Source organism: Limulus polyphemus, unplaced genomic scaffold (genome assembly GCF_000517525.1).
Source record: "Limulus polyphemus unplaced genomic scaffold, Limulus_polyphemus-2.1.2 Scaffold2408, whole genome shotgun sequence".
NCBI classification, from domain to species: Eukaryota; Metazoa; Arthropoda; class Merostomata; order Xiphosura; family Limulidae; genus Limulus; species Limulus polyphemus.
Genome location: NW_013668018.1, coordinates 42,405 through 68,476, shown reverse-complemented (window position 1 = coordinate 68,476; position 26,072 = coordinate 42,405). Strand labels below are relative to the sequence as shown.

The 26,072-nt window shown below is 33.7% G+C and overlaps 1 protein-coding gene across 3 annotated transcripts in view; it reads left to right on the top strand.

The window, feature by feature from the left end:
• LOC106466877 (C-terminal-binding protein-like) overlaps positions 1-26,072 on the top strand; it is a 91,326-nt gene that overhangs the window by 28,040 nt on the left and 37,214 nt on the right. For all 3 annotated transcript variants that reach the window (XM_013927181.2, XM_013927180.2, XM_013927179.2), the window contains exons 2-3: positions 21,458-21,578; positions 24,227-24,375. In XM_013927181.2, coding sequence (XP_013782635.1) covers positions 24,327-24,375 — 49 coding nt within the window. In that variant the 5' untranslated portion in view covers positions 21,458-21,578; positions 24,227-24,326. The remainder of the gene's footprint in view (positions 1-21,457; positions 21,579-24,226; positions 24,376-26,072) is intronic.

The following is a 26,072-nucleotide window of genomic DNA, read 5'->3' as shown; positions in this document are numbered from 1 at the left end:
ACTCATAATCACCAAAAAAAATCAAAATAATTACTTTTTTAGCTGTGGCATAGTGGTCCATAGAACAGTTCTGAGTTTTTTCTTTGTTTTTTAATATACAAACATTTAGCTCATATCTCTGTCATCTCTTGACCAATTTGAGATTAATTACAGTTTTGGACTCAGGAGGTGAAACCCCTTTGATTGATGTATTTGACCACACCCAAGGTCTTGTAGATTAACTTACTCTAATTCTGCTTAAAAGAATTTCAATTTGAAGGTAGGCTGGTAGAGATCCTGGTGAGTAATAATATTGAATCGGGTGTACGTGTGTCCCATGCTTGGGATTGCTGGCACACAAAAATATAGCTAATAAAAGGGAAAAAAAAGGTCTTATTAATTTAATTTATGTGGCTATTTCTCTTGTTTTCCTTCTAGAATGACTTCAAATTGTAACATGAAACTACGTTTGTTTATCCTAAGTAGCTTTAATCTAACATTTGTCTATTCTGATAGTGTCTGTCAATGAAAATTTTTCATTTGTCCATTAACCTAATATCTGTTTCTCTTCACTCTTTGTTCATTGTGAATTTTACAATCTTGCTTGAATTCTGTATTGGTATTTAAGACTATTCATTTGACCTTACAGTTCAATACTGACTTTTTCTACTTAACAGTATATGCATGGGTGGTGTTCAAAGTGTGCATGTGATTACTTTCACAGAATGACATCCAGCATGGTATTATTTGTATGATGTCAGAGTTTTCATTTTACCCTGCTGATTTAATGGCAGTTCATAGTAGAGGATGGTAAATTCCTGATATAATATACAGGGATTCTGAAAAAAAAAGTGTAAGTGTGCATTTCAGATGTTCTAGAAGTTATGCAATCTGTATGATAGACAAAAGTATTTTTATCCTTCACATGAACATCACCATGAACTTTGACATGTGAGAGTCTGAATCAAACTGATATCATTGGTTCAAATTTATCGTGAGCATGAGTATTTTTGTAACACATTTGATTTTTGTGTATAACATACTTGTACATTCTAATATTCCAAAATTATTATCAGTACTCCTTCTCTAAGGCAGGGTCACTCCAATGGATTGAGCCTAGGCACATTTGTGAAGGATCAAAGTCCTTAATAATTCTGGTTTTGTTGTCCATTCAATTAGTCAAAATTTTGTTGCTAAATAACAGTGCTAAACCTTGTCATCATGGAAGGAGAGAATCACACCAGGAGCTCTCTCTTCAGCTACCTCAGTGAATTGAAGACCCACTCTATTGTCCCAGAGTCCCATGGAGCCAGATTAACTGTTGGCTTAGCACAACTCATGGATGTAGATGACATGCTTGCTGAAATTTCTAACATAGGGGATCTGGCTGAAGTCTTGACTTAGCTGATCCTAAAATATCTCAAGCTGCCTCAAAAGACCATGGACCAACTATCAACACCAGTGCCAAGAGAAAATGAAGGTGATGTAGCTGAAACATTGCAATGTCAAATCAGCTATTAAAGCTGAGTTTTCCCACAGCTCAGCCTGTGATGACCATGCAAGTTCAGGAACCAGCACAGCACTGGACAAAGAAGTGCTGAAGATTATCTTGGCACCTCCCCCTAAGATTGTGCAGTGCCCCATCAGAGGGCACACAGTTACAGAATGTCACCATCACGAAATGTGCATGCACCTTCAGTGAGACTACTACATATCTAGGATGAAGAAGACCTCCAAACTGTTGAAATCTGGTTGGAAATGTTTTAGACACCAAGAGAGCCAATCAGTACTGAAGTGGAAAGATTGCAGGGTCCCTGTGGCTTTTCATGGCAGAGTGCCAGTGGCAAACATGTGACAAGCCTCTGTGGCAACTGAAAATGGATTTATCATCAACCTACATTTTAGTAGTTACCAAGCCTCTTAGTAGATGCATGCATTGGTGCTATACAACCTGAAAGAGGATTGGCTGCTGAAGTGCAAGAAACTACCCTTATGGCTGGAGATGGTGCAACAGCCTTGGACAGAGTTGGACTAGGCTCAAAAGGTCTTGGTGAGAGAGAAAGAGATCATATGGCAGATTTAAACCATAATGAACAAGAAATTTACCACCATCCTCATAGGGAAGGTTCTGTATCTTCAGTTTACCTCGGGGATCTGAACATCCACCCATGTATTTGCCTTTTGTGTGGCAACCCGTGAAGTGGAGAAAAGGGTCCTGGTGGTTGAGTGGTGTCTGGGGCACTGCAACACACCACATTGGCCTTGAATTCCTGTAGACAGATGGTCTTGGGATGATCTTACTAGGTCAATCAGCTGGTCCTGTTGGGCTAGGGTCAACTGAGTACCAATGTTGGGCATTTTCAATGGGTGCTGTGGACACTGTGTCTGATGCTGGTGTTTGGCATTGTAGTGCTTCCCTTCATAGGACTGTATGGTGGATGGGGTCAGTGGGCACTGAATCATTCTCTATTTATTATGGATCCCCAATCCTTAGAAAAAAATAAAATAGTAAAAAAACAGCTAATAGGTAAATGACCATGCATTTACGACTGTTACACAGTCACCACCGAAGTCAAATCCCGTATCTCAATTTTTAACTCTTCACATTCTTTGTCTGACAAATCCTTGGGCCAGATGTCTCCCTTTTTCATTCAGAATGGATTAGAGGGGCTTGCTGGCTCTCCTAAAGCAGTCAGGAAGTTGCGCTCTGGAGATGTCTTGGTGGAAACATTTACACCTACACATAGCAAACTCCTCTTGAGGTCAAAGGCCATTGGGGATATACCCATTGAGGCTATTCCCTATGCTACTTTGAATTCTTCCCGAGGAGCCATCTTTGAGAGGGATTTGAAAAACATTCCCAAGTCAGAGATCCTCGCTGGTTTCTCCAGCCAAGGAGTTTTGACTGTGTGACCAATGTATTAATTTTGATGTTTACAACACCACATCCACCTACCTCTGTCAAGACCGGTTATCTTCATCCTCTCAGATATTTCCAGTGTCAGTGGTTTGGATCTTTGAAAGCATCTTGTTATGGTTCTTTGACATGTGATCGTTGTGGTGACAAAGACCATGATACCTACGAGTATCAATTGGACCCTCATTGTGTCAATTGTGGTGGTTTCCACTGCTCTGACTATAGATCTTGCCTTAAGTGGGTGGAGGAGAAAGAGGTACAATGTTTACATACTTTCCATAACATTTCTTACCCTGAGGCTTGGAAGTTATTGTCCCCCACTCCATCTCAGACATATGCTGATGCAGTACATTCCACTGCTACAGTGCGAGTGTAGATAGATCTTTCTGTGCCTCCAACAGAGTCATTCTCAAACTATATGAAGTCTTTTACTCACAATGGATAACTAAGTTGACAAGTCAATGTATACTCCTATCTCTGTCCCCACCATTGCTTCCAGTGACTGCCCGGGTCCATCTCCTTCAGTCCTGGCTTCTTGTGTCTGCTCAGATCCATCTTCTTCAGCTCCAAGATGGAGAACGATTATTCGATCATGCCCTCTGTCACTGGAATCTACATCTAATGACAGAGCTCTGTCCACTTGACTCGGGGCAGAATCCATAGAGGTCGACAGACCTCCTTCTAGTAAACAAAATGGTGTAGTCATAAACAGAAGGTTTCACTGCCCAGTTCTCCATCACCTAAATAAAAATGGCCACTTTGATACAGTGGAATTGTCAAGGTTTCCATTCTAATCCAGATGACATTAAGGCCTTGATCAATTTTTATCCTGAAACCTGCTGTTACAATCACCTTTTGGCATCTTATACTGAAATGACAGGTTGTGTGATGGATGATTGCATGTAGAGGTGGAGCTGCTGGTCGACCAGTACGTGACCACCTTGTCTGTGCCACTCCATACACCCTTGGAGGCCATAGCCATTTGTGTTTCCTTGGGCCATACCATCACTGTTTGTTCCCTCTACCTGTCTCCCATAGAGACTTGCAATCAATCAGATCTTGATGCTCTTATTGAACAGTTGCTGTCTCCCCTTTTTCGTATTGGGAGACTAATGGATACAATCCCCTTTGTGGTGGTGCTGATATTGATGGGAGGGCTTGTTCCATGGAGCATATGCACTCAGATCACAACCTGTCTCTCTTCAATACTGGTTCTTTTAAATATTTTCATGTACCTAGTCAGTATTTTACTGCTACTGATTTGTTGCTCTTTACTTTCGTTTTTCTTGGAGGGTTGACAGTGATCCATGGTAAATGCCACCCGACTGCCATGTTGGAAGTTGGACTAGGCTGACTGGCTCTCTTTCACCTCTCTCTCAGAACTTATCCTGCTGTTGTTTGTCTGCCATCTATTAACCACTGCATGGAGGTAGTAACTGATTGCATCATTCAAGCAGCTGTTTGTTCTATTCCCAAAACCTCAACACGTTTCCCATGGTATCCTCTTCCATGGTGGTCTCCAGCCTTCCAGAAGGCTCAGAAACAGGCTTGGGATACCTTTTGCAAGTATCCCACTCTTTCCAATTGCATTGCTTTTTAGCGGGTTCATGCCCATGCTCAGCAGGTCAGATGTGAAAGCCAAAAGGAATCTTGAATTAAGTTCACAACTAGCATATCTTCTACTATCAGTTCCAAAGTCATGTGGGGCAAGATTTGAAAGGTCAATGGTAGGTATGCTTCCCATCTTCTTTCCATCTTGCTCTCCAATGGCCAGGAAGTTGCTGATGTATGGAGCATCGCCGATACTCTCGGTGAGAGCTTTTCTCATCTTTCCAGCACTTCTGTTTCTTCCCCTGCATTCGTGATCATCAAGTTTCGATAAGAGCAATCTCCTCTTTCCTTTTGAGCTGATCATCTAAATGACTATAATTGCCCTCTTATGCTGGTGTAACTCAAGCTTGCTCTTCATAAGTACATCAGTCGAACCTAATGATGTTCACTATGAGATGCTATGCTATCTTTCTCTTGCTCTTCTTGTTGTATTTAACCGGATCTGGCAGGAGAACGTTTTTCCTGATGCTTAAATCCAGACTATTGTTCTACCTTTCTCTAACCCTGGGAAGGATCCCAAGATTTCTTCTAATTATCACCCAGTTGCTTTTATTAGCTGTCTCTTCAAAGTCTTAGAGAGGATGGTTAATGCTTGTCTTGTTTGATTCCTCAAATCAAACAACCTCCTCTTGCCTACCCAATGTTGGTTCCGTAAACAGTACTCCACCACTGACCACTTAATTCAACATGAAACCTTGATCAGGGAAGGGTTATGACACTATATGGAGGTATGGCATTTTGCAGGACCTCCACTCATATGGGTTGTGTGGCCATCTACCCATTTTTATTCACAACTTTTCACGATACAGGCAATTCTGATTCTATGTGTGATCGACCCTTTCCTGTCTTTCACACAGGAACTTGGAGCTCTTCGTGGCTATGTATTGAGTGTTACACTTTTCAGTGTCAGATCAATGCTATCAGTAAATCACTTCCTTCTACTGCTGCAAATGGCCTCTATGTCAACGACTTCCACAACTGTCAGTTGTCGAACATGAGGTTTATTGAGCAGCAACTTGAAACTGTCCTCAATCACTTGTTGAAGTGGACCACAGCAAACTTTTTTACCTTTTCATTTTCCAAAATCATTTGCATGCATTTTTGCTGCCAGTGGGGTTTACACCCTGATTTCAAGCTTCATCTTGGGGTTGTTGTTCTTCCTGTGGTCCCTGAGGCAAAGTTCTTGGGGCTTATCTTTGACTGTAAGCTTACTTTCATTCCTCACATAAAGCAGCTACATGTTGAGTGTACAAGAGCACTGAACATCCTTCATGTCCTCTCTTCCACCTCTTGGAGAGTGGATCTATGTTCTATGCTCAAGATCTATTGTGCCCTCATTTGATCAAACTAGACTATAGGTCTCTGATCTATGGTTCTGCCAGGATCTCAGCCTTGAAGATGCTCTACCCCATTCACCATTTGGGGCTTTCTGCTCTTCTCCAGTCCAGAGTTTGTACACTGAGTCCCACAAATCCCCTCTTCACCTCTGCTGTTTGCAACTTTCTATGAAGTGTGCTACAAAGATGTGATCCTTATCACAGTATCCCACTTGAGTTGTGTCTTTCTTCCTTGGTGGAATAGATTTCAGAATAGATGATCTGCCATTCCCAGTTTTGGCCTTTGTACCCAAACAAAACTGGCTGAATTGAGCCTGGCACTGGATGATGTGCACATTCTGCCATGGCTTATTACCATCCCCAGATGTAACCTTTCCTTGAGTCATCTGAGGAAGTTGGATACTCCTTATTGGAAGTACCATCTTCTCTTTGCCAAACAACTTTTGAACCATTCTTCTATTCCCATTTATATGGATGGTTCAAAATCAGGTGACTCTGTGGGCTCTGCCATGGTTTGCTGTGGATCAGTGGTTGCTCACAGGATCCCTTCTACAGTTTCTATTTTCACTCCCCAGTTGTATGCCATTTCTCTTGCCTTGGATCATGTAAAAGCTATACAGTACACTGACTGTCCTATTTACACTTCTCTTATCTCTCTCCTGGCCCTGGAATAGCTTAACGTTAGTTCTCATCCTGTTCTCGTCGATATTCAATAACGACTGACCCATTTTTCTTCATCTTCCATTACTATCCAGTTTTTCTGGTTACCTGGCCATGTAAGTATTTGCGGGAACAAGCTTCTGACGCCACAGCTAAGTCCGTCTTCTCTGGTGCTGTCACAGCCATGCCTGTCCCATATATGGACTACGGTCTTGTGTTCAAGACACGGCTTCGCGTCAGTTGGCAATCAAATTGAGGTAAGCAACGTCATAACAAGTGTTTCCAAATCAAACCTCCTGTTGTTCTTTGGCCATCTTGTTTCGGGAAGGATTGGAAGGAGGAAGTTGTCCTGGATAGGCTATGCGTTGGTCACAGGTTTTTGTTTTCTTTTATCTGGTACTGATCCTCCAATGTGTAGCTCAAGTCACAATAGCCAACATTTTACTGTTGTGCCGTCGTTATGACTCTGAGTGTTGGCACCATTTTAGACACATGTTTTCTAAGGGTTTAGCCCTGACATTTGATGGTGACACTGTTGAACTTGATTGTATTTTTCAATTTTTACAAGCCATTGGCCTTTTTAATTGCATTTGAGTATTTTATCAGATTTTTTGCACATTGTTTAGTTTCAACTTGATTCATTTTTACATTTTATTGAATTTTACTTTTTAAGATTTTTACCAGTTGTTTGGTGCAAATAGCCATGCTGCTTTGCTCTAAAAAATGCCAACTAACCAACCATATTTGTTGATGGTACTGCAATGATCAACAAGCTTTAAGTTACTTTCTTGTGTTATCTATTTCTTGTAAAGAACTTTACTCTTCAATAACTTGTGCTTAAGCATTCTATGCACAGTGTGTGTGTGTATAATTATGTAATTTACCCATCATCATCTTGTTGATGATAATGCAAAATATATCCTTTTTAGCTTACATGTGTTTGGAGCAAAAGTATATATAAAAAAATTCTCTTGTGTGTGATCATGTGTATAACATTATTTGATAGGATTTTCGCTTGATGATGTATCTCCTCTCTATCCTTTTTTTTAGCATGTTCCTTTTTTTGCACTTTTGGGATGTTTCAGTTTTTAATTTCTTCTGCTTTATTATGGGTTTTTATTTCCATTTCAGTCATTTTGCTCTTCTCTGTTTTGTCTACACTATAAAATAGTATATCTTTTCATTTTGAAAGAAACTTTTAATTTTCAATTTCGTGTCAAAGGATTTTCTGTTTCTGATTTTACTATGTTCCATTTTTAGTTTGATTTTATGTAAATGATATCCTTTGTGCTTATTGATATGTTTTGATTTTTATTTTGTGTTTAATGTCAGGTGGTTCAGTTTGTATATTTTTGATTATTTTATATTTTACTCTTTGACTTTAATACAATTTATTTGTTTTTTTGTACTTAACATTACAGGATTATGCATTATATTTAATTTCACTATACCTTTATAATTCCATCTAAGTTTTGATTTGTAATATTTTGCTTGTAAAGTTATGCTCCTTGTTTTACATGTCTGTGTTTTACAGGGGGCAAGGATAAGTTTTTACTGTTGCCTTGATCAATGTGCAAACTTATTTGATTGGATCTTAAGTTCTAAAATTAGGATAACCTAAAGGAAAAGGGGAAGTAAAAATGTAGTATGCAGGCATGCTAGATGTTTTCCACCACTTTATTTGACTCAGAGTTTATATAAAGAAAACTCAAGTGTAGGTAGTTTTGATTTGGAATGTTTATTAAGGAAGTAGCTAAGTTCCTTTTAACCTACTTGTTATGGGTCAACTAGTGTGCCATGTGCACCTCCTACAACATAGAAAGTAGCCATAATTTTTTTCAACAGGTAGGTTAAGTGATACCTTGAAGAACGACCTCCCTTAGTTTTCGATGGGGATAACAAAGAAGTGATGTGGGTAGTACATGAAGCTTGGGAAAATGATAGCATTACTGTTTTGTGTTTGTTATTCTATGTTTTTTTCAGACTGGAACAGTTTCTCTTAGAAAATTAATATTTCAGTTAGAGTTTCAAAGCCTTCAGTAGAGCCTTCATTTAAGTTTGTCAGTTTTGAGTAAAAATTGTTTCAAATCTCATACACTATGTCTTATCTCTTATTGGTCACAACTCATTCAATTCAACAAATATAGTTTACCTATGTGGAACCTCCTGTTATTCTGCAGATTCTACTCGAATAGTCTTTAATGGAAATTAGTGTAATTGAGCAGTATTTTATAGCAAAAAACAAAATAAACTGCTGGAACAACATATTGGTTTATTAATCAAAAACTGTCAAGATACCTGTAACGTGTGCATTTACGATATCTTGATAAACACAGGCATTTAGAAACTCCACAGATAGGTCCCGTATCCAATTTCACAGATTGAAGTTGTTATCATAACCAACCTCATATTTAGCACAGTGGTCGAACGGTTCAGCTGCTGCCCCAAGGTCCATGTTTTGTCATCTCTTTAAAACTGAATGACGTGATTCTCATCACTGCACAGAAACCGCGACCATATGTCAAACACCAGTGCTAACTACTCCTGAGAAGGATGTAGTTTTCACATATCCCAGTCCATCCATAATAGCTACATTTATAGCACAGTAAATCACGCCTGACCAAGCATTATGACTGCTTCACATAATGCTTTTTCACAGCTTATAATCTATTTTCTCTTAATGTTCACAGTACTTCGTGATATCTTGGTACATTGTGGTATTACTAACCCACCTATCTGTTGTATTTCTGTATATATATTTAGTAGTTTCACTTGCACAATATGCTGAGAAAGTCATATTATATGGTAAAAGATGTCTAAATGTATTTTTTAGCAGTGTTTGTGTGTGACACTGAGTTTTTCAATATAAACTAGATAATGTATCGAGATGCTTATAATTTCATTGACATAGATAAAAAAAAAAGCTTGTACATGTTACAGATACTCAGTGTTAAGAAGACTCGCATTTTATATGAAATGTCTTGTTCTTCTGATTGTATGTTAATAAATGCATTTTTTCCACATAAAGTTTGTAATGAAGGTTAGTATACACTAAGTTTTACTCTCGTAAATACGCATAGTTCAGACGTGTTTTTCTTGTAATTTTGTTGTTTCTGTGCTTTACATAAATTTGAAGACTTAATAACGTTATTGGTAATACAGATTTTCTTGTTTTTTTTTTAATAATAAAGACGAAATTGGAACATAGTCCCGCTATCTATATTGTGTGTAAACAGGAATGGTATTGATTTAAGTGGTCGCTGTAGAACAGGGAAGTAGATAATAGATAGCCAAATGAACTTATCTGTAATGATAGTTATTTTCTCGTCGAATAGTAAATTGTAACTTCCGAAAAAGCAATAATTCACTGCTTCTGATATCATTATATGTATGCATGTTTTTTGTGGATTCCATAATATGGATAGTGATGTGCAAGTTTATCAAGTTCACGTTTTTTCAAAGGTAAAACAAACCGGAAATAAGTAATTCGTAATCGAAGGAAATCCTTGGAATTGTATGTACGTCTAATCTATATATTTGGTGCTTTAGTCTGCACTGATGTTTTCTTTTCTTTTATTTATTATTTTTGTTCCCATGTTGCTTTTACAGTTTTACCAAATGTAGAAATTTTTTACATGGTTCCGAATATATATATATATATATATACTTAATGTCAATTAGTAGGAATCTTACTTAGTATGTATCGTGGATATCTATACTAAACAGTAATTACGTGTTCTTTGACGTATTATAGTTTGTATATATATATATATTTTTTTTTTCAGATATGTTACACGTTTTGTTCTCTTAATCACATTATTCTAAACATTAATTATGTAACTGATAGATCTTAAGCTTTTGTATAACAACTAAAATATATAATTTGTGCAGTAAGTATGGATACATATAATTGATATTCTATTTTCAGAGGAATTTTAGGGTTTTTGCTCAACTCGGGCTAGATTGAACCTCGTGATATATTGGGTTCACTGCCAAAAATATAGTTAACAGCGAGGGTTCCGAATTTGAAGCAATGCATTCTAAGTATTATGACTAATATAGTTTGAACATCACATTTAATCAGCTATGTCCATTACTAGGTGTATATTTTTATTTCTGATCTATGCTTTGATCAGAAGTTGGATTAATCGTAGCTAACGTCTGATACATTTCAATAGAAAAATAAAATATGAATTATGTGTTCAGTTTTTATTGTACTCAAAGTGGTGATGACTTTACCATTGTGGACTTTTTTGAAGTTAACAACTTGATTTTTTTTCACACACCTAAACGTATAGTTTTACGTGCGTTTTTAGTGAGGTATAATGTTTTGTGATTTGATTCTTGACATGAATTATATCTGTTCGAGATTTTACGTCTATGTATATATATATAAAAAAATATCGCATTCCTACTCTTGACTTTAACTAGTAGGTGTTTATGGCGCTCGAAAGAACAACCTTTTCTACCTCTGCGTAATGAAGTTGATTTAAGACCATTCGTTTGTTACAGTGTTGCATGAAAGTAAACTAGTCGCACGGGTAGAGAAATCGGTAGAATGTGCTATCACTAAATGTATCAGAATCAAAGTTATGTGCTCTCGTTAACTTACGTAGTGGTACGATTTAATATGATTTCAGTCCTCAAGTTTGTTGGCTTGCTATAAAAAGGGTGGTTTTTATTTAGTTTAAAAATTATAACACTGGAAAATTGCATAATTCGATCGGAGTTGGAAAGAATTAAAATAAATAAATTTCCATTACAGGTTCTATATTAGCAGTATAACTTTAATGTTTAATAATTATGTGATGATAATTATATATTTAGTCTCTATCATAAACCGAGTGCAAAATACAAATTTGGAATTGAAAGAACACTGAAAAAGATTATTCAAGACAAATCCTACGAAGGATCGATTACTTCATAAACTGGTGACTCCCTTTCATTTAGTGTTTCCACATGTACAATTTCCGAAAGTTGTCGCACATTTTGGATCTATGTGTTATTTTGTATTTAATAATGTTGAAAATTGACTCCTCGGTTATTTTTGTAATCGTCATCCCCTTTACTAAAAGTCGTGGTTAATTCGTGTTTTTAAATGTTGTTTAGTGTCGAAAGTATGCTATCGCTGCTAGGACAGGTAATCATAACTCGCCAAAATTAAACAAGAGGGAAACCTCAGTAGCCGCGGCACATGAAATTCTTTTAGGCAGGATTAGAGTAAATTAATGTATGATACCTTTTTATTAGCTATATTTTTGTGCGAGTATACCCTATTCAACTTTATTACTCATCAGGATCTCTACCAGTCTATCTTCCAATTGAACTTTTTTTAGGCAGGATTTGAGTAAATTAATATATGAGACCTTGGGCATGGTCAAATATATCAATCGAAAAGGTTTGACCAACTGAGTCCAAAACTGCAATTAGATCTCAAATCGGTCAAGAGATGACGAAGCTGTGAACTAAAAGTTTGTACTTGGAAAGAAAAAAAAAATCAGAGCTGTTTTATGAACTGCTATGCCGCGGCTAAAAATAAGTTTTTCGCAACTTTTCTACGCATGCGTGTTGGAGTTTAAATGTGGCGAGGAATGTGTATTACAATAACTTAATTCTGCTTATAAAATGCAAAGTAATCAGTATAAAATTAGTTTTTTAATTTGAATACGATTATTTATTATTATTGATAGAAATTAAAAACGAATTTACATAAGTATTATATTACTAAAATAAATGTTTTATTACGAATGCATGCTGAATATTACCACAAGTGGCGAAAATATAATCTTCGACGTGATACAAAACTACAATCGAAATTGCACCAAGTTGAAGAGACGATTTTTTTATCGTTTTGTTTTTTTTTAGTTTATGCACGTAATATTTGACCTACACTGAGCGCATTATGCACGTAATATTTGACCTACACTGAGCGCACTATGCACGTAATATTTGGCCTATACTGAGCGCACACAAATAAACGAGGACCAGTGGCAATACTTGACCATTTAGTAACATAAATATCGGATAGAAAATACTTTACCGGCCAAATTATTGGTGGGGAAATACTTCGGTAGTTGCGGCGCGTTTGCAGTGATTAAATTTAATTGATATATTTCACGCAATTTAAACTATACATGAGCTGAAACTTCCACGTATTTTCTTTTTGACATACCTTGCTTTGTCTTGTTCCAAAGAAAGTTTAGCATATATTTTCTTATTTTAAAAGGTTGTTACCTTATTTAAGATTTCTGTGTTTTTTCTTTACACACCCTCGTTATCTTTTCTGAATAAACGCTACTTTTACTTGATATTTGCAAACATATAATTTAGTAAAATTACTTGGATATTCACACCTATTTTAAAGCTGGAATGAATTCGAAAATGTAGCATGTCCAAAAAAAAAGGCAAAGAAAATAATTGGTATGCATTGAAATATGTTAAATAAAACTCAAATACAGAAATAACTCGCTAACAGCAGTTTCTATAACTTGAAAACGTAAATGTTAAGTCAGTGGTTCTCAAAGTGTGGCGTAATCTGCGGGTCGCGGGTTGGAATTCCCGTCCCACGAAACATGCTCGCCCTTTTAGCCGTGGGATTATTATAACGTGGCGGTCAATCCCACTATTCGTTGGTAAAAGAGTAGCCCAAGAGTTGGCGGTGGGTGGTGATGACTAGCTGCCTTCCCTGTAGTCGTTCACTGCTAAATTAGGCACGGCTAACGCAAATAGTCCTCGTGTAGCTATGCGCGAAATTCGTAACAAACCAAACTAACTCAAAGTGTGGTGCTGACCACTAGTAGTCCATGGGCTGGTCCAAAATGCAAGTCACTGACTCGCATCGCCACGGCCAAGGCTATACGAGTGAACAAAACAGGTGGGGTAGGACCGGTAGGTGTTGCGAAGTGTCTTTTGCCCCACCAAAGTTTGAGAACCACTGTCAGTTCTGTTAAGTTTATTTTAATAGCGTTGGTGTCAACTTTTTAATGATTCACTGAGATAATAGAAGTATCACGTAGATTGTTATTTCAATAAATGATTGCTTGCTGTTGAAATCCATCTTTTGTATAAAACTGGTTTTAATTTCTCGTTTGTTTTTTGTAATTTGGAAACTGTTCCAGCAATAGTGAAATTTAAATAAAAGTATTATATTTACATATGAAAGGGGCTATTTAAAAAAAAGTTTATTATGGGTACAGAAATTTGAGTGTTTTACGAACTGGTTTTATACACTTCTTAGGGACATCAGTTTTATCAAGAAATGTTACAAATGAATTTTAATTACACTTACGCAAGGTCCTGATATTAACCATTGCTTTGATAGTTATTTTTCCCAGTCAATTAAGTAAATGATATAGTTATGCATCAGTTTTGGAAGAGAATTGCAGATTACTTTTAGATAAATTTCTGGATTTTAATAATTTTCATGACAATTATTTTAGAATATCTTTGTAGATATATAATTGGTTCGTAATAAAAGATTTAGGCTTTCTGTTCACGCTGTTTTCCAGTTACTCTTTTGTTTGATAAATCTCTGTTTTCAATGTCAGTTCCTGAAGTAACTGTATTTTTCTCCCTGGATGCTCAACATATCTTTGTAATTATTAATTCCAAGAATGCCCCAGCTTCCAACTGTCATACATTGTACTCCAGCTTTGTAATTGTTCGTCGTAGTAATTTTTATTCAGCTATTTTCGTTCCTTACTTCACTTAGTATTCCTGTAGTTCAGTGTTTTGATTTTCTGTATTTTGTTTTCTCTATTTATGATTAAATGATAAAGCAAATGATCCAGTTCGTCAAGTTCTCGAAACATTTGATAATTAGGTTTATGTAGTTTTGTACCATTATGTCTTTTATATTCACAGCTTTTTATATTAAATGTCGGTTTAAGAAATGCTGGATAGTCTTACGAGAGTACATGTAACAGGCTTAAAAAATAAAATACATGCAATGCCACATATAACTTCAGTCCTGCAAGTTGAATGAACTCGGCAGGTTTCTTCACTGAAGTCTAGTGAGTTTCATGCATTACGTTGTGTTTATTAACCCTTTATGTATTGTTTAAAACTAACAGTTCATGGTAGAGCACTTTAGAACTACAAACCAACATAAATAAAACTTAATATTCACGTTAAGCATGGGATTCGTCAACAAAAAGTTGTACGTTTGTTTGTCATTAGTTGTATTCTATTCTATTCTCACAAACCAACTTAATTCACTAGCGGAAATCCCTCACTAATCCATCTTTTAATAAAAACGTTGACTAACTTAAGAACTCGATCACTGACGAACAGCCTCACTGTCTAACTCACTAAAACTTAACCGATCAATTCATTATAACTCACTCAGTCTGGCGTTTTTTATTTACTAGTTTTCTACATACTGCAGGAAAATTCGAGATTCCGTAGAGACTCAGAAAAACTCGTGAAATTTCTAGATTTCACCCGGTCATTACATAATGTATATATATATATATATATATTATATATGTGGTAAACAAAACAGTGTGGGTGAAACTATATTCAATAAGGACTTGATTTTTATTGGAGCAGGATTTTCATTCTTGAAGTTAATCATGATGTCACATAGGCATCTGTCTACTCGTAAAATTTTTTTTCTTCAAGGTTTTAGTCGTGATATGCAAAAAAAAAAAGAAAAGAAAGAATTATTTAAATTGAGACTATTTTCAGTAGCCAGGTCATGTTTACACGTTGGCTTCATTAAAATAATAACAATTAATAAATAATGTGAGGGTTTCATAAAAAAATCACCAGTATCATATATTTAAATTTTTTCAAACAAAGACAAAAACGGCTTAATACTAATAGTAGTAAAATAATATAAACAAGTGAAATTTAAATATATCGTTCCATTGTCTCCGCATAAGTAGAAAAATAAACGTTTAAACATCAAAATAACAACAACAAAAAAGACAGCACTGGAAATGAGAAGCCACAATCTCCCTCCCTTTTATTATTAAACCATCGCACGAGAATGTAAAATATTTAATCGGACACTTTGAGTTCGTGCAGATTGTTCATTTTATGCTAGGGTTATCAAAATACTTGTTGTGTCATATGGTACTTTCTAACCTGTAAAAATTTCGGGTTCGTGCAGAATGTTCGTTTTATACTAGGGTTACCAAAATACTTGCTATGTCATATGGTACTTTCTAACCTGTAAAAATTAGTTGTTAGGGTAGCTTTTAAATTGAACTTGAGAATGGTTTTGATTTGTATTCATTACGAAGAAGCAGTCGTGCAAAAAAGTACATTCTATACTTGTGTTCACATAGATGTGATACAGTTTGTTTTTTGTTTTTCCTTTTTAACAAACAGATATAAAGAATTACAATTAGGTGTTGTATTAAGTTAAATGCGCCATGAGTGATAGTTTTTAGAACTTTTCATACACTTTAGTAGCATTGTGGCGAGCAGTTGCCTGTTATCATATCTAAATCGCTGATAACAGAATATCAGGCTGTTTTCAGAAAGACTTATTTTGACAGATGTATGTATGAATGTAGGCTTTTGTTCTGCGTAATATAAGTTGCAAAAAAGCAAATGGATGCTTAAAATTATGAAGTAGGAAGTCCATCAGATTCACGACTTTATATTTTACACATATTGTACTACTTCTAAAGGAAACTATTCATGTTTGTGAAGCTGGCTTTGTTTTCACGATCCGGTGACCAAGTATTGGCCAGTGACTATCGATGATAAATGACAGATCGTACTAAGAGATAAAATACCCAGACCTTTATATATATATATATTGTGTTTCGAAAACGACAGTTAGTTTACATTTTGGAGCAGAGGGCAGGTTGGATCACCTGTGTTCTGGCGGTCCATCGAATTTTATTTTATTTTTAACCGGGACTTAATCACGTGCCCAGTTTACTGCTAACGACTGTTTGGCGATATTTTGGAGTATTATTCATTCGGAATGGTCCTTTTAAGGGTTTAGCTTGCCTTATGACTATAGTATATTCCCCTGGGAAAGACTGTCATTCTAGAATACCTTCCTGCAGTAACTTTCAACTAAGCTGAAGTGAGATTTTAGTTAATAATTATTAACCTTATCACTGCCAGAATCGCTATTATATTACGAAGGTTTTCCGACAGTTTTACTGTTACTAATCGATTAACACAGGACATAAACTTACACATTTAATTCCCTTTAAGTTCCAAAATAGTTACGTAACTCCCGAGCTCCACATCTATCCAATTATTCACAGTTTTAATTTAATCAGGAACAATTAATTTTATAATATTCATAAAAGATGTATACAAATGAAAAAGTTTAGTTCCACGGAAGTACGATAGTTGTTTAAATTCCAAAGATTCTATTTAATTATGAGAATATCCTTAAAACGTGATTCTATATTTATACTGACTTTAATACTGTGATAAACTTGTAGATTAGGTTTTTTTTCGTTATTATACTATATGTTTTCTATTTCGTTTCCTTTTTGTTATATTTTAGTGTTATATGTCAGTCATATTTCCAAATGATGATTCGGTCGATCCCATTATTCGTTGGTAAAAGAATAGCCCAAGAGTTGACGGTGGGTGGTGTTGACTAGCTGCCTTCCCTCTAGTCTATCACTGTTAAATTGGGGACGGCTAGCATAGATAGACTTCGTGTAGCTTTGGGCGAAATTCAAAACAAACCAAACCTGTAATAGTCATAAGCGTCGAAAAAAGCATTGCAAAGTTCGAGTTGTGCTCGTGAATCATATTAATATTTGATCTTTGAAAATGCTACTATAATGTGTTGTCTATTTGGTACATTATAGTGCCCACTTTAAAAACATAACAAAAAAAACAGTTTTCAATGCTATATTTTGCCAAAAAATCTGCTTTATATAATGCGTACTCTTATCAAGGCAACATGAAAAGGTTGTACTGACACCAAAACACTGCTATGTCAAATTCGTACGTCTATAAAATTTCCTATAGACAAAAACAATTAGATCGTTTTTCTCTTTATGAAATACTTGACCACCAACTCAAAAAAATTGTTTTATGATAGTTGTAAAGTCTACAATGTCAGTATTTTATTGCGTTTGAGGGGGCAGTAGTAGTTGCTGTCACAAAACGTGTACAAAGTTTATCAGACAGCGCGGAAGCGATATCTGTGTAGGGATGAGTTCCGTCCTCGTTTTTATTTCTTTTTTTCCGTCAGCTGTAACTCATAAATCATAGTGTACCTACTTTCAACCTAGAGCCGCAAGTGATTCACGATAGGTCAGTTGGTCCTAAATATGTGCAATGATACAGATTGTTGAACATTGCTAAAAACACATCAATCAATAGATAGCGCCACCTGTGATGTTAATCATAAAAAAAAAAGTCCAGAAACTAGCAATAAAATATTTTATTCTAAAATTGTAGTTTCTGATCTTTTTCCATCCCAAAAATTTTAGAATAATTTTTTATTGCTATTTTGAATTATAAAGTCGCACATCCAGACAAAACAATATATACCCTAGATGTTCAAGGAGAATGCAAGAGTATTTATTGTGATGTTGTAATAAGTCTAGTATCGAAGTGTACAGAATTATTGTTTAGTTTTTCAAACATTTACATATTCATTTTGACTTAAATTGAGTAATGTTAAATTTTGATTAATCTTTTCTGTGTGTACATTGTCTGTAACACTTACTTACTCTATGAGTTAAAAATAGTAGCTACTTGTATGAAAAGTTTTGAAGTATTTATTTTTGTTTCAAAAAACATGATTATTTTACTAGATTATCAGTTTGCTACTTCAGAATATCATTTGTGGCATTTTTATATTCAGAAATAAATGTATTAAGATGTGGTCAAAAATGTATAATTAATAGACCCACAGTAAAGAATAAATAAGAAGTTAACATACTGTTAAAATAAATACCACTGTAAATTCCTTCATTTTGTTCAAATACTTGATTAGATGAATAAGTAGAAAAAATTCATTAGTTGAGACACAAGAAAATCATCTTGAGAAACCATAGTATAGAGATTTCCTCAGACTTTTAAATGAAAATGGAAGCTGTTGTTGAATGTTGGGGAAAAGTTGGGTTCGTATACAGGGTGTGGTTATTGTTGAAAGCTTACAGTGTGCATCACTGTAGTAGTTGTAACAGAAGGCATAGCAACAAACGATTTCTAGATTTCTACATAGATCATTCAGTTTTTACTATGAGCTCAGCAGCAAACCTGGGTGGGACAAAACTAAAAATACTAAGGGTGTAACAGTATATTGTAAAACATAGTGATGATGTGAACTGCTCTTGACAAAGGTGTATTTAGTTAATGTGGTTGTATTCTTGATATACCCATTAATACAATTTAAAGTATATCAAACAAAAATATTGTTATTATAATATAGAAAAGATAACCGTCTGGAAAATTAATTTCTTGTTATTATCTTCAGTACCCTGACATATGATGTACTACCTGTTAAATTGGGTCTATCTCCAGCACAAAATCCAAAGGTATTTCTAATTTCTTGGCAATATAGAAGCTTCCCATTTGCACAGCTGTAACTCTGAAGGATTACGATGCTAAAAAAACAGGTTTTGATAAGTGTGGTGGGCATAGCACAGATAGCCCAATGGGTAGCTTTCTGCTTAACTACAAACTAATAAAGCAAGCTAGAAATACTTCATAAGACAGAAGATTTTATTTCTGCTAGCTAGTTCATTGAAATGGAAAGTTTTTTTATAATCTTGGGGAGTATATGATTTAATAACTTGTGTTTAGTGAAACAGTTTGTTTGATAAGCTATACTAAAGTTTTATTTCAGATTCTTTGTTTTGCTTGTATTCTATTTAAAATGGGTTACTGGAGCTCATTACTTATAAATATATTAAACTTAGTAATTTCCATCTTTAAAGGGGGTAGGAATATTTCTAATGATATAGATAATTCTAAATGGTTACATATTGAAAGAAAAATGTAGTTTTATGTGTAGATACATTGTGTGAAGGAACTTGTATTAGTGAAATAGTTTATTGACTGCATAAAAGCATAAAAAGATATACTAAAATATATCTTAGCTGAAGAGTTGTTGCAAGATGACATTACATTGATGATGATAAATTTCTAACATCCAGAATGTTGCCAAATTTTAGAGGCCCATTGTAATTCCTTAAGGTTATTTATACTTTGATGTGCTGTTCTTAACTATAGCAACATAATGTTATTAATAAGATTTCACAGAATTTCAGAGTCCTGAAATATTCTGAAAAGGTGTGTTTTCAGAAAGGAAATTCAAAAATTCAGTTTATATTTCAACGTATGACACTACAAATAAGTGGATTCAGGAGCTTTGCTAGCTACTACTCAAAATAATTAAAATGTAATTGCAATGCCATATATTCTAGTTTATGTTAAGATGGATTTGGGAAGTTGTGAGATAAATCTGGGGCATGAGCCCTGTGAGATGATGCCCAAGGACACTCCTAGGTGGTTCTGTATCACAAAATTGATACTTATATTTTTCATTAATAAAATTATTTGGAAAAATAATCTTTCTTATTATTATTTTATGAAAGGTGAAGATATTTTTGAAATCTCAAAAGATAAAAAAAATTTTGAATTTGCTCATGTAGGAAAATTATAATCAAGGTTATCTTTTTTAGATAAAATGTTATATAATAATGATAACAGTTTAAACATTGCAGCTTTCATGAGTCAACTTTTACAGGGTTGTACACACATTATAACAGTCTAGTAAACAAGTTTTTTTTATATGAACGTAATTTAGAACATGGCCATAGCTATTATGAGGTCACAGAGGTTCATACCTCGGTAAAGATTTCAAATTAAATATAATAATGTACTATTTAATTGTACACTGTACTCTGTTATGTTTATCCAGCTGTCATCCACATACATCTGGATCTCAAGTAAATTTTCATTCTAGCTACAGCCATGGATTGGGATCTTGCAGAATTGCTAGTAGTTATAAAATATTTTATAAAGATGTAACAAGAATCAGAGAATTTCTTAGCTTCATTAGTGATCAGTGTGTATTAGATGAACTTGACAATAAAGTTACTAACCCTACTATTCCATAAATAAATTTTCTGTAATAGGTAATTACCCAAGCATTACAGTAAACTAGAGAATATATAATTGAAATCTAATTAACAAAATAATTGAACATATTTATTCACAACTATAACTAAAATGTATTCTAGAACACAAACTGGAAATAACAGTATAAAGCTTCATTATTTAAACCATTTGAAGCTTTGTACTGTAAGTTTCAGTTTGTGTTTTAATGAATGCTCCTGAAGAAGCTGTAAAATGAAACATTGAGTGTTTAATTAAATAAAAACAACATTTTGGTGTTATAAGGTTATTTATTTCTAGTATTAATATGCCTTCTATACACTAATATGCACTACAGAAATTAAATAATGGAATATATGGAGTTTATTATTAGATGTCATTCCACTTGCATAAGAGAATATAAATGTACACTATGTCCAAATTTGAGATTACATCCAGCATCAAACACCATGTTACAATAGCATGTAACACATTTCAAGTACAAGTCAAAATGAACAACGATTAAAGATAACAAAGTATACTGTTAGATCATATAAAGCCTAACCTGAACGGACAAGATTCAGCTATTTCATTACTATTGCAATTATATATACGATTTGATTTTCTTAACTATTATGAAGAAATGTCTGTATACAGTTAATACTTGGAGTAGTATTCTAGATAAACTCTATCAAAAGACAAATCTGAACATTTTACCTCATTTTTTAAAACTTCATACTGTATCTTGAATTACCATTAGCAGGCAAAATAGAGCTGTAGTATTTTGTCAGAACGTTTTTGATGAATGAATTAGGAATAAAGGTTGTGGCAAGATTGTTAGTGGTTAATTTAACCACATAATCTCACATAAGGTTATTACATAAAAAAAAACGTTTTTGTTTGCTTTCAGAATAGCTTGGCAAAACAAGTACATTTGTGGAACATGCTTTCCCTGTATGGTGGTTCTTGAGTTGTCTTTTCTACTGTGCAAAAAACAAGAGGCAGGCTGCTCTAGCCTGACCTCTGCTGCAGTAAGTGTTCACTACTTTTGAATTATAATTAACTTACTCTATTGGAGAAAGGTTTATTAACTGTGCTCAAGTTGTTTTCTTGACAATTAATAAAAATTAGCAAGTAAACACAATAGGTCCCGAAGTTTTACAACAGAAATGTTCTAGGAATAATTATATCAAAATAATCTGAAATGTTTATCATTTTTCACTTTGTTTCTCCTTCTGTTGAATTATTTAAAAAAATTTAGATTACACAAGCAATTAAGTGGGTAGTCTAAAATGTTTATTTAATTGCAAATATGTTATAGTTATTCAGATTTATTTGTGGTGTAGTGATAAACTTCAGTTTTGACAGAAGATATTTTTATGGGTTTTGTATTGGGTCTGTTTGTGGCATTTGGTGTCAAAAATAATTTAATAAAGTATTGATAAAAATCATAAATTTAGTAATTCAAAGTAGGAATGTTTTTAACTCGGGTATTCTTGTAAAAACTATTGTTTGAAAATAATAATACTAGTGTATTAATATATTCAGAGGCACAGGCACAAATTACTTAACTAAATTATAGAGCTTGGCAGTTAATGGAATATGCTAATCAATAGCCACATTAATCAGTGACATTTGATTGATTGATTTAGTACAGTGATACTCAAACCAAGGTATGTACAATTCAAAAGAAAAGTTGGTGATGGATGCTGCCACACAGTTGCCTTCCCTCCAGTCAGTTGTTCAAAAAGAAAAGAAAGTTTGCACTAGGTCCTGCCACACAGTTGCCTTTCCTCCAGTCAGTTGTTCAAAAAGAAAAGAAAGTTTGCACTAGGTCCTGCCACACAGTTGCCTTTCCTCTAGTCAGTTGTTCAAAAAGAAAAGAAAGTTTGCACTAGGTGCTGCCACACAGTTGCCTTTCCTCTAGTCATTAACTCAAATACCAAAAAAAGTTGGCAGTGGCTGGTGCCACACAGTTGCATTCTCTCTAGTCATCAGTTTGAATAATTAAAAAAAAAAATCGGTGGTTGGTGCTGCCAGCCAATTGGCTGCCGTCTAGTCAGCAGTTTGAAATTAGTGGCAGTTAGCATTATTAGCTATGCCATAACAGTGACAGGGCAAGCAATTTTGATGACAATGTGAATCAAACCCCAAGACCCTTGAATCACCAAAGCTGAACAAATTTGCAGTGAAAAAAAAATTATAAGGCTAAAATTGGGCACAGTCAAGATAGCCCATTATGGAATTTTGTGCTTAACAACAAACAAATGTGATAGTAATATTTATTTTGATTACTTGGATAATTGGAATAATCAAAAATACTAATAAAAGGAAACCATAATTTTAATTAATTGATAATTTTCATGACTGATATAATCAGAATTTTGAAAACAGTAATAATTGCAGACACTAATTTAATCAGAATTTCAGGTAATTGATTAGCTTACCTGGCACTAATCAATTAAGTCAACTAAGTCTAATAATTTCACAAGCAAATACAACTAGAAAGGTATAGGAATTGGCATGAGTGCATGACATGAAGTTCCAGAATATGCTTTAAACAGTAAACTGAAAAGCTGAGAAGTAGGGGTTAGCTAGGTCAACAATGTTTGTTCTATACATACTCAGATAAAAATAAAGAAATGTATGAACCATATGTTATATAATTTTAGTTTTCCATTAAAAAACTTGTCAAATTGCTTAAATACATTAGATTAATTTAAAAATTTGGTTTTGAATTTTGCCATATGGTTAGAGCATTGACAAAGAAATTGAATTGTGTCTAATATCATCTGTTGAAAACATATTAATGTCTAAATTTGTCAGCAGAATCTAATCTCTACTTGTTTAAATAACATATGTATTAATAACATAATAAATGTGCTATAATAACACACTTCACTGTTCTTAAGATAAAATGTAAGATTAAATGTAAATATAAGATTAAGTTCAAAACCCCTCATATCAGTTTTTACTTTTCAATGTGCTATGATAACACACTCACTGTTCTTAAGACAAAATGAATTATTAGATTAAGTTCAAAACCCTTGTATCAGTTTTTACTTTTCAATTCTCATTACTATTTCATAGCTTTAAACAAATAACGCCAGTTATGATAGTACATATATTTAAGCAAAATATACATTTATAGTTATGGGTAATAGGTTCATTAGATATATGTAATGGTAAGCTATAGAATTAATAGTGCTGCCATGATAAACCTAATTTTTAGCAGAAAGTATTCATTGACTGTGTCATTTATTTTTACAGATTTTGTAGTATGTGTCTTTTTGTTTTGAAACACTGCTATTATCTACATTAAAATACTTTTATTTGTGAGCTTTTGGCCCTCTTAGGAGAGAAAATTCCGTGTAGAATTCTACATATTAATTTACCTGCATTATAAGTCTTAAACAACAAGAACAGTTTGTTTATTAATCAGAATTATTTTTAAATTTTCGCAGATTGTTTTACAATTAAAACTAATTGTAGTAAGTTTCAATTATTAAATGAGGTGTGGTAATTTTCAGTAGATAAGTAAATGATGGCATTTAATATAGTATATACATGCTGTTTTACTTCTGTAGTTATGAAGAATTGCTGGAGTATCATATTTAATTCTTTTGTAGCAAAGTTATATTTATAAAGTATGTTTGTGTTTACTTACTTTATGATATAGGTCACTGCATAAATCTTCTGCTGAGAAAGAACTAGAAAACCAGGCAGAAGGTGCTAAGGTTGAACATAGTAGGAAAACAAAACCTTCATTGGTTGCACATATGGACAAAAAGAAGCCTGTTAAGAGACCCCGAATGGATAATCCACCAAGTAAGTTGTGCAAAGTATTAAGTATAGAATTTTATATAAAAACATTCAAGAAGTTATTTAAAATTTTAATAATTTAATATTTCGTTTTATAAAACCACTTTATAATCATTGTCTACAAACAAATACCTTACAAATAATCGAAAACATTAAATGATTTTTTATAAAAAGCTTTAAAAATGTTTACTCTCATAATGTGAAAAAACATTGCTTCAAGATTTTTCTTCCTAACAATAAACCATCTTTGCAAGAGAAAACAGGTATACAGACAATATTAACTGTCATTTTGAAAATAGTTTTATTAAAATCAATATTCATACTTCAGGAAATCACAGTCTAGTTCATTCAGTTTGTTTTAATACATCTTTTTAAATTAAGCATAACTTTTGCATAGATAAAAAGAAATAATATATCGGATAAATCAAAATTTAATGCTGTATTACTACTATGTGCTATGTACTTTATGCCTGAAGAAACATTCGCAGTGATGTGTTGTTTTAAAACACTGCACTGTTATCTTTATTAAAGTAATTACAATAAGTCCTTTTTCATTTTATGAGTTTAAGGGAAACTGCAAAGAAAGCCTTAAGACTTTTAAAATAAAAACGGTTATTGCCATTTTTCTCATGGGTTTTATTTTATAGTTATGTCTATGTTCCTCAGAACTTGATAACGAGAAATCAACTTTTTTGAAAATAATATAGATTCATTTATTTCTGTAAATTACTTGTACCCGAGAATGACAAAATCTTGTTGAAACGTCGTACATTTATAATAAAGTTCTTTGTTAGGATTTGCTTGTGTGTATATTTTTCCATATTTTGATATTTGCACAACACATTGTATTCAAAGTTGCCAAAGCTATAAAGGAGTATATCTTCATCTTTGAAGAAATCTTTAACTCTTTCAGCACGGGCTCAGTCCCTGGGACCGACCTTGTAACCATTTTGTGCTTGTTATAGTTTTCATGCTATAACTTTTAAAATAGTAAAAGAATGTTAATGAAATTTAGCAGTTTATCAGTAAACAATACAATGCTTGCATACCCAAAATATCAATTTTGTATTAAGAGTTAAGGTTTATAAAGCAATGTTTTTCTCATGTCTATTTTTTCTTTTTGAATGTTGCCTATCTGTCATGCAAAGTAATATTCATTTTAAGATAAAAAATACTTTTATTCATCAGAAAATTTTGAAATTTCACATGCAAAATCTTTATAATGTTGAGATAGTTATCAAACGTTTCTTAAGAAAAAACTTCATATTTTATCTGTTATCTTCAGTAATTAATCTCTGTATGGGTTCGGTAGATTTGGCCGATCTTGTAACCACCATCAAAAAAATTAGGAAATAAATATAAATTATGCCTCTTTCATTCTAGAATGAAAACTTATTATAACACGAAAACATAAATTTTTAGATTAAATAGCTTAAATCTCATAACATTATACACGTATATATATATATTTATTATTTGTATTATATTGACCTTTCAGCCATGTCTGGCTAACAATACAGCAGATACAATGATGCGGCTCATGTTACTATATCAAATGACATAAAACTGACCTTTGGTCTGTACAAAGTAACTTGTATTGGTTTTGTTTTAGTAGACTAGCATTTGTAAAATACAGTCACATATCAGTTATTATACATTATATATGTATATAGATTATAGCTATTTTGAAATAAGTTCTAAAA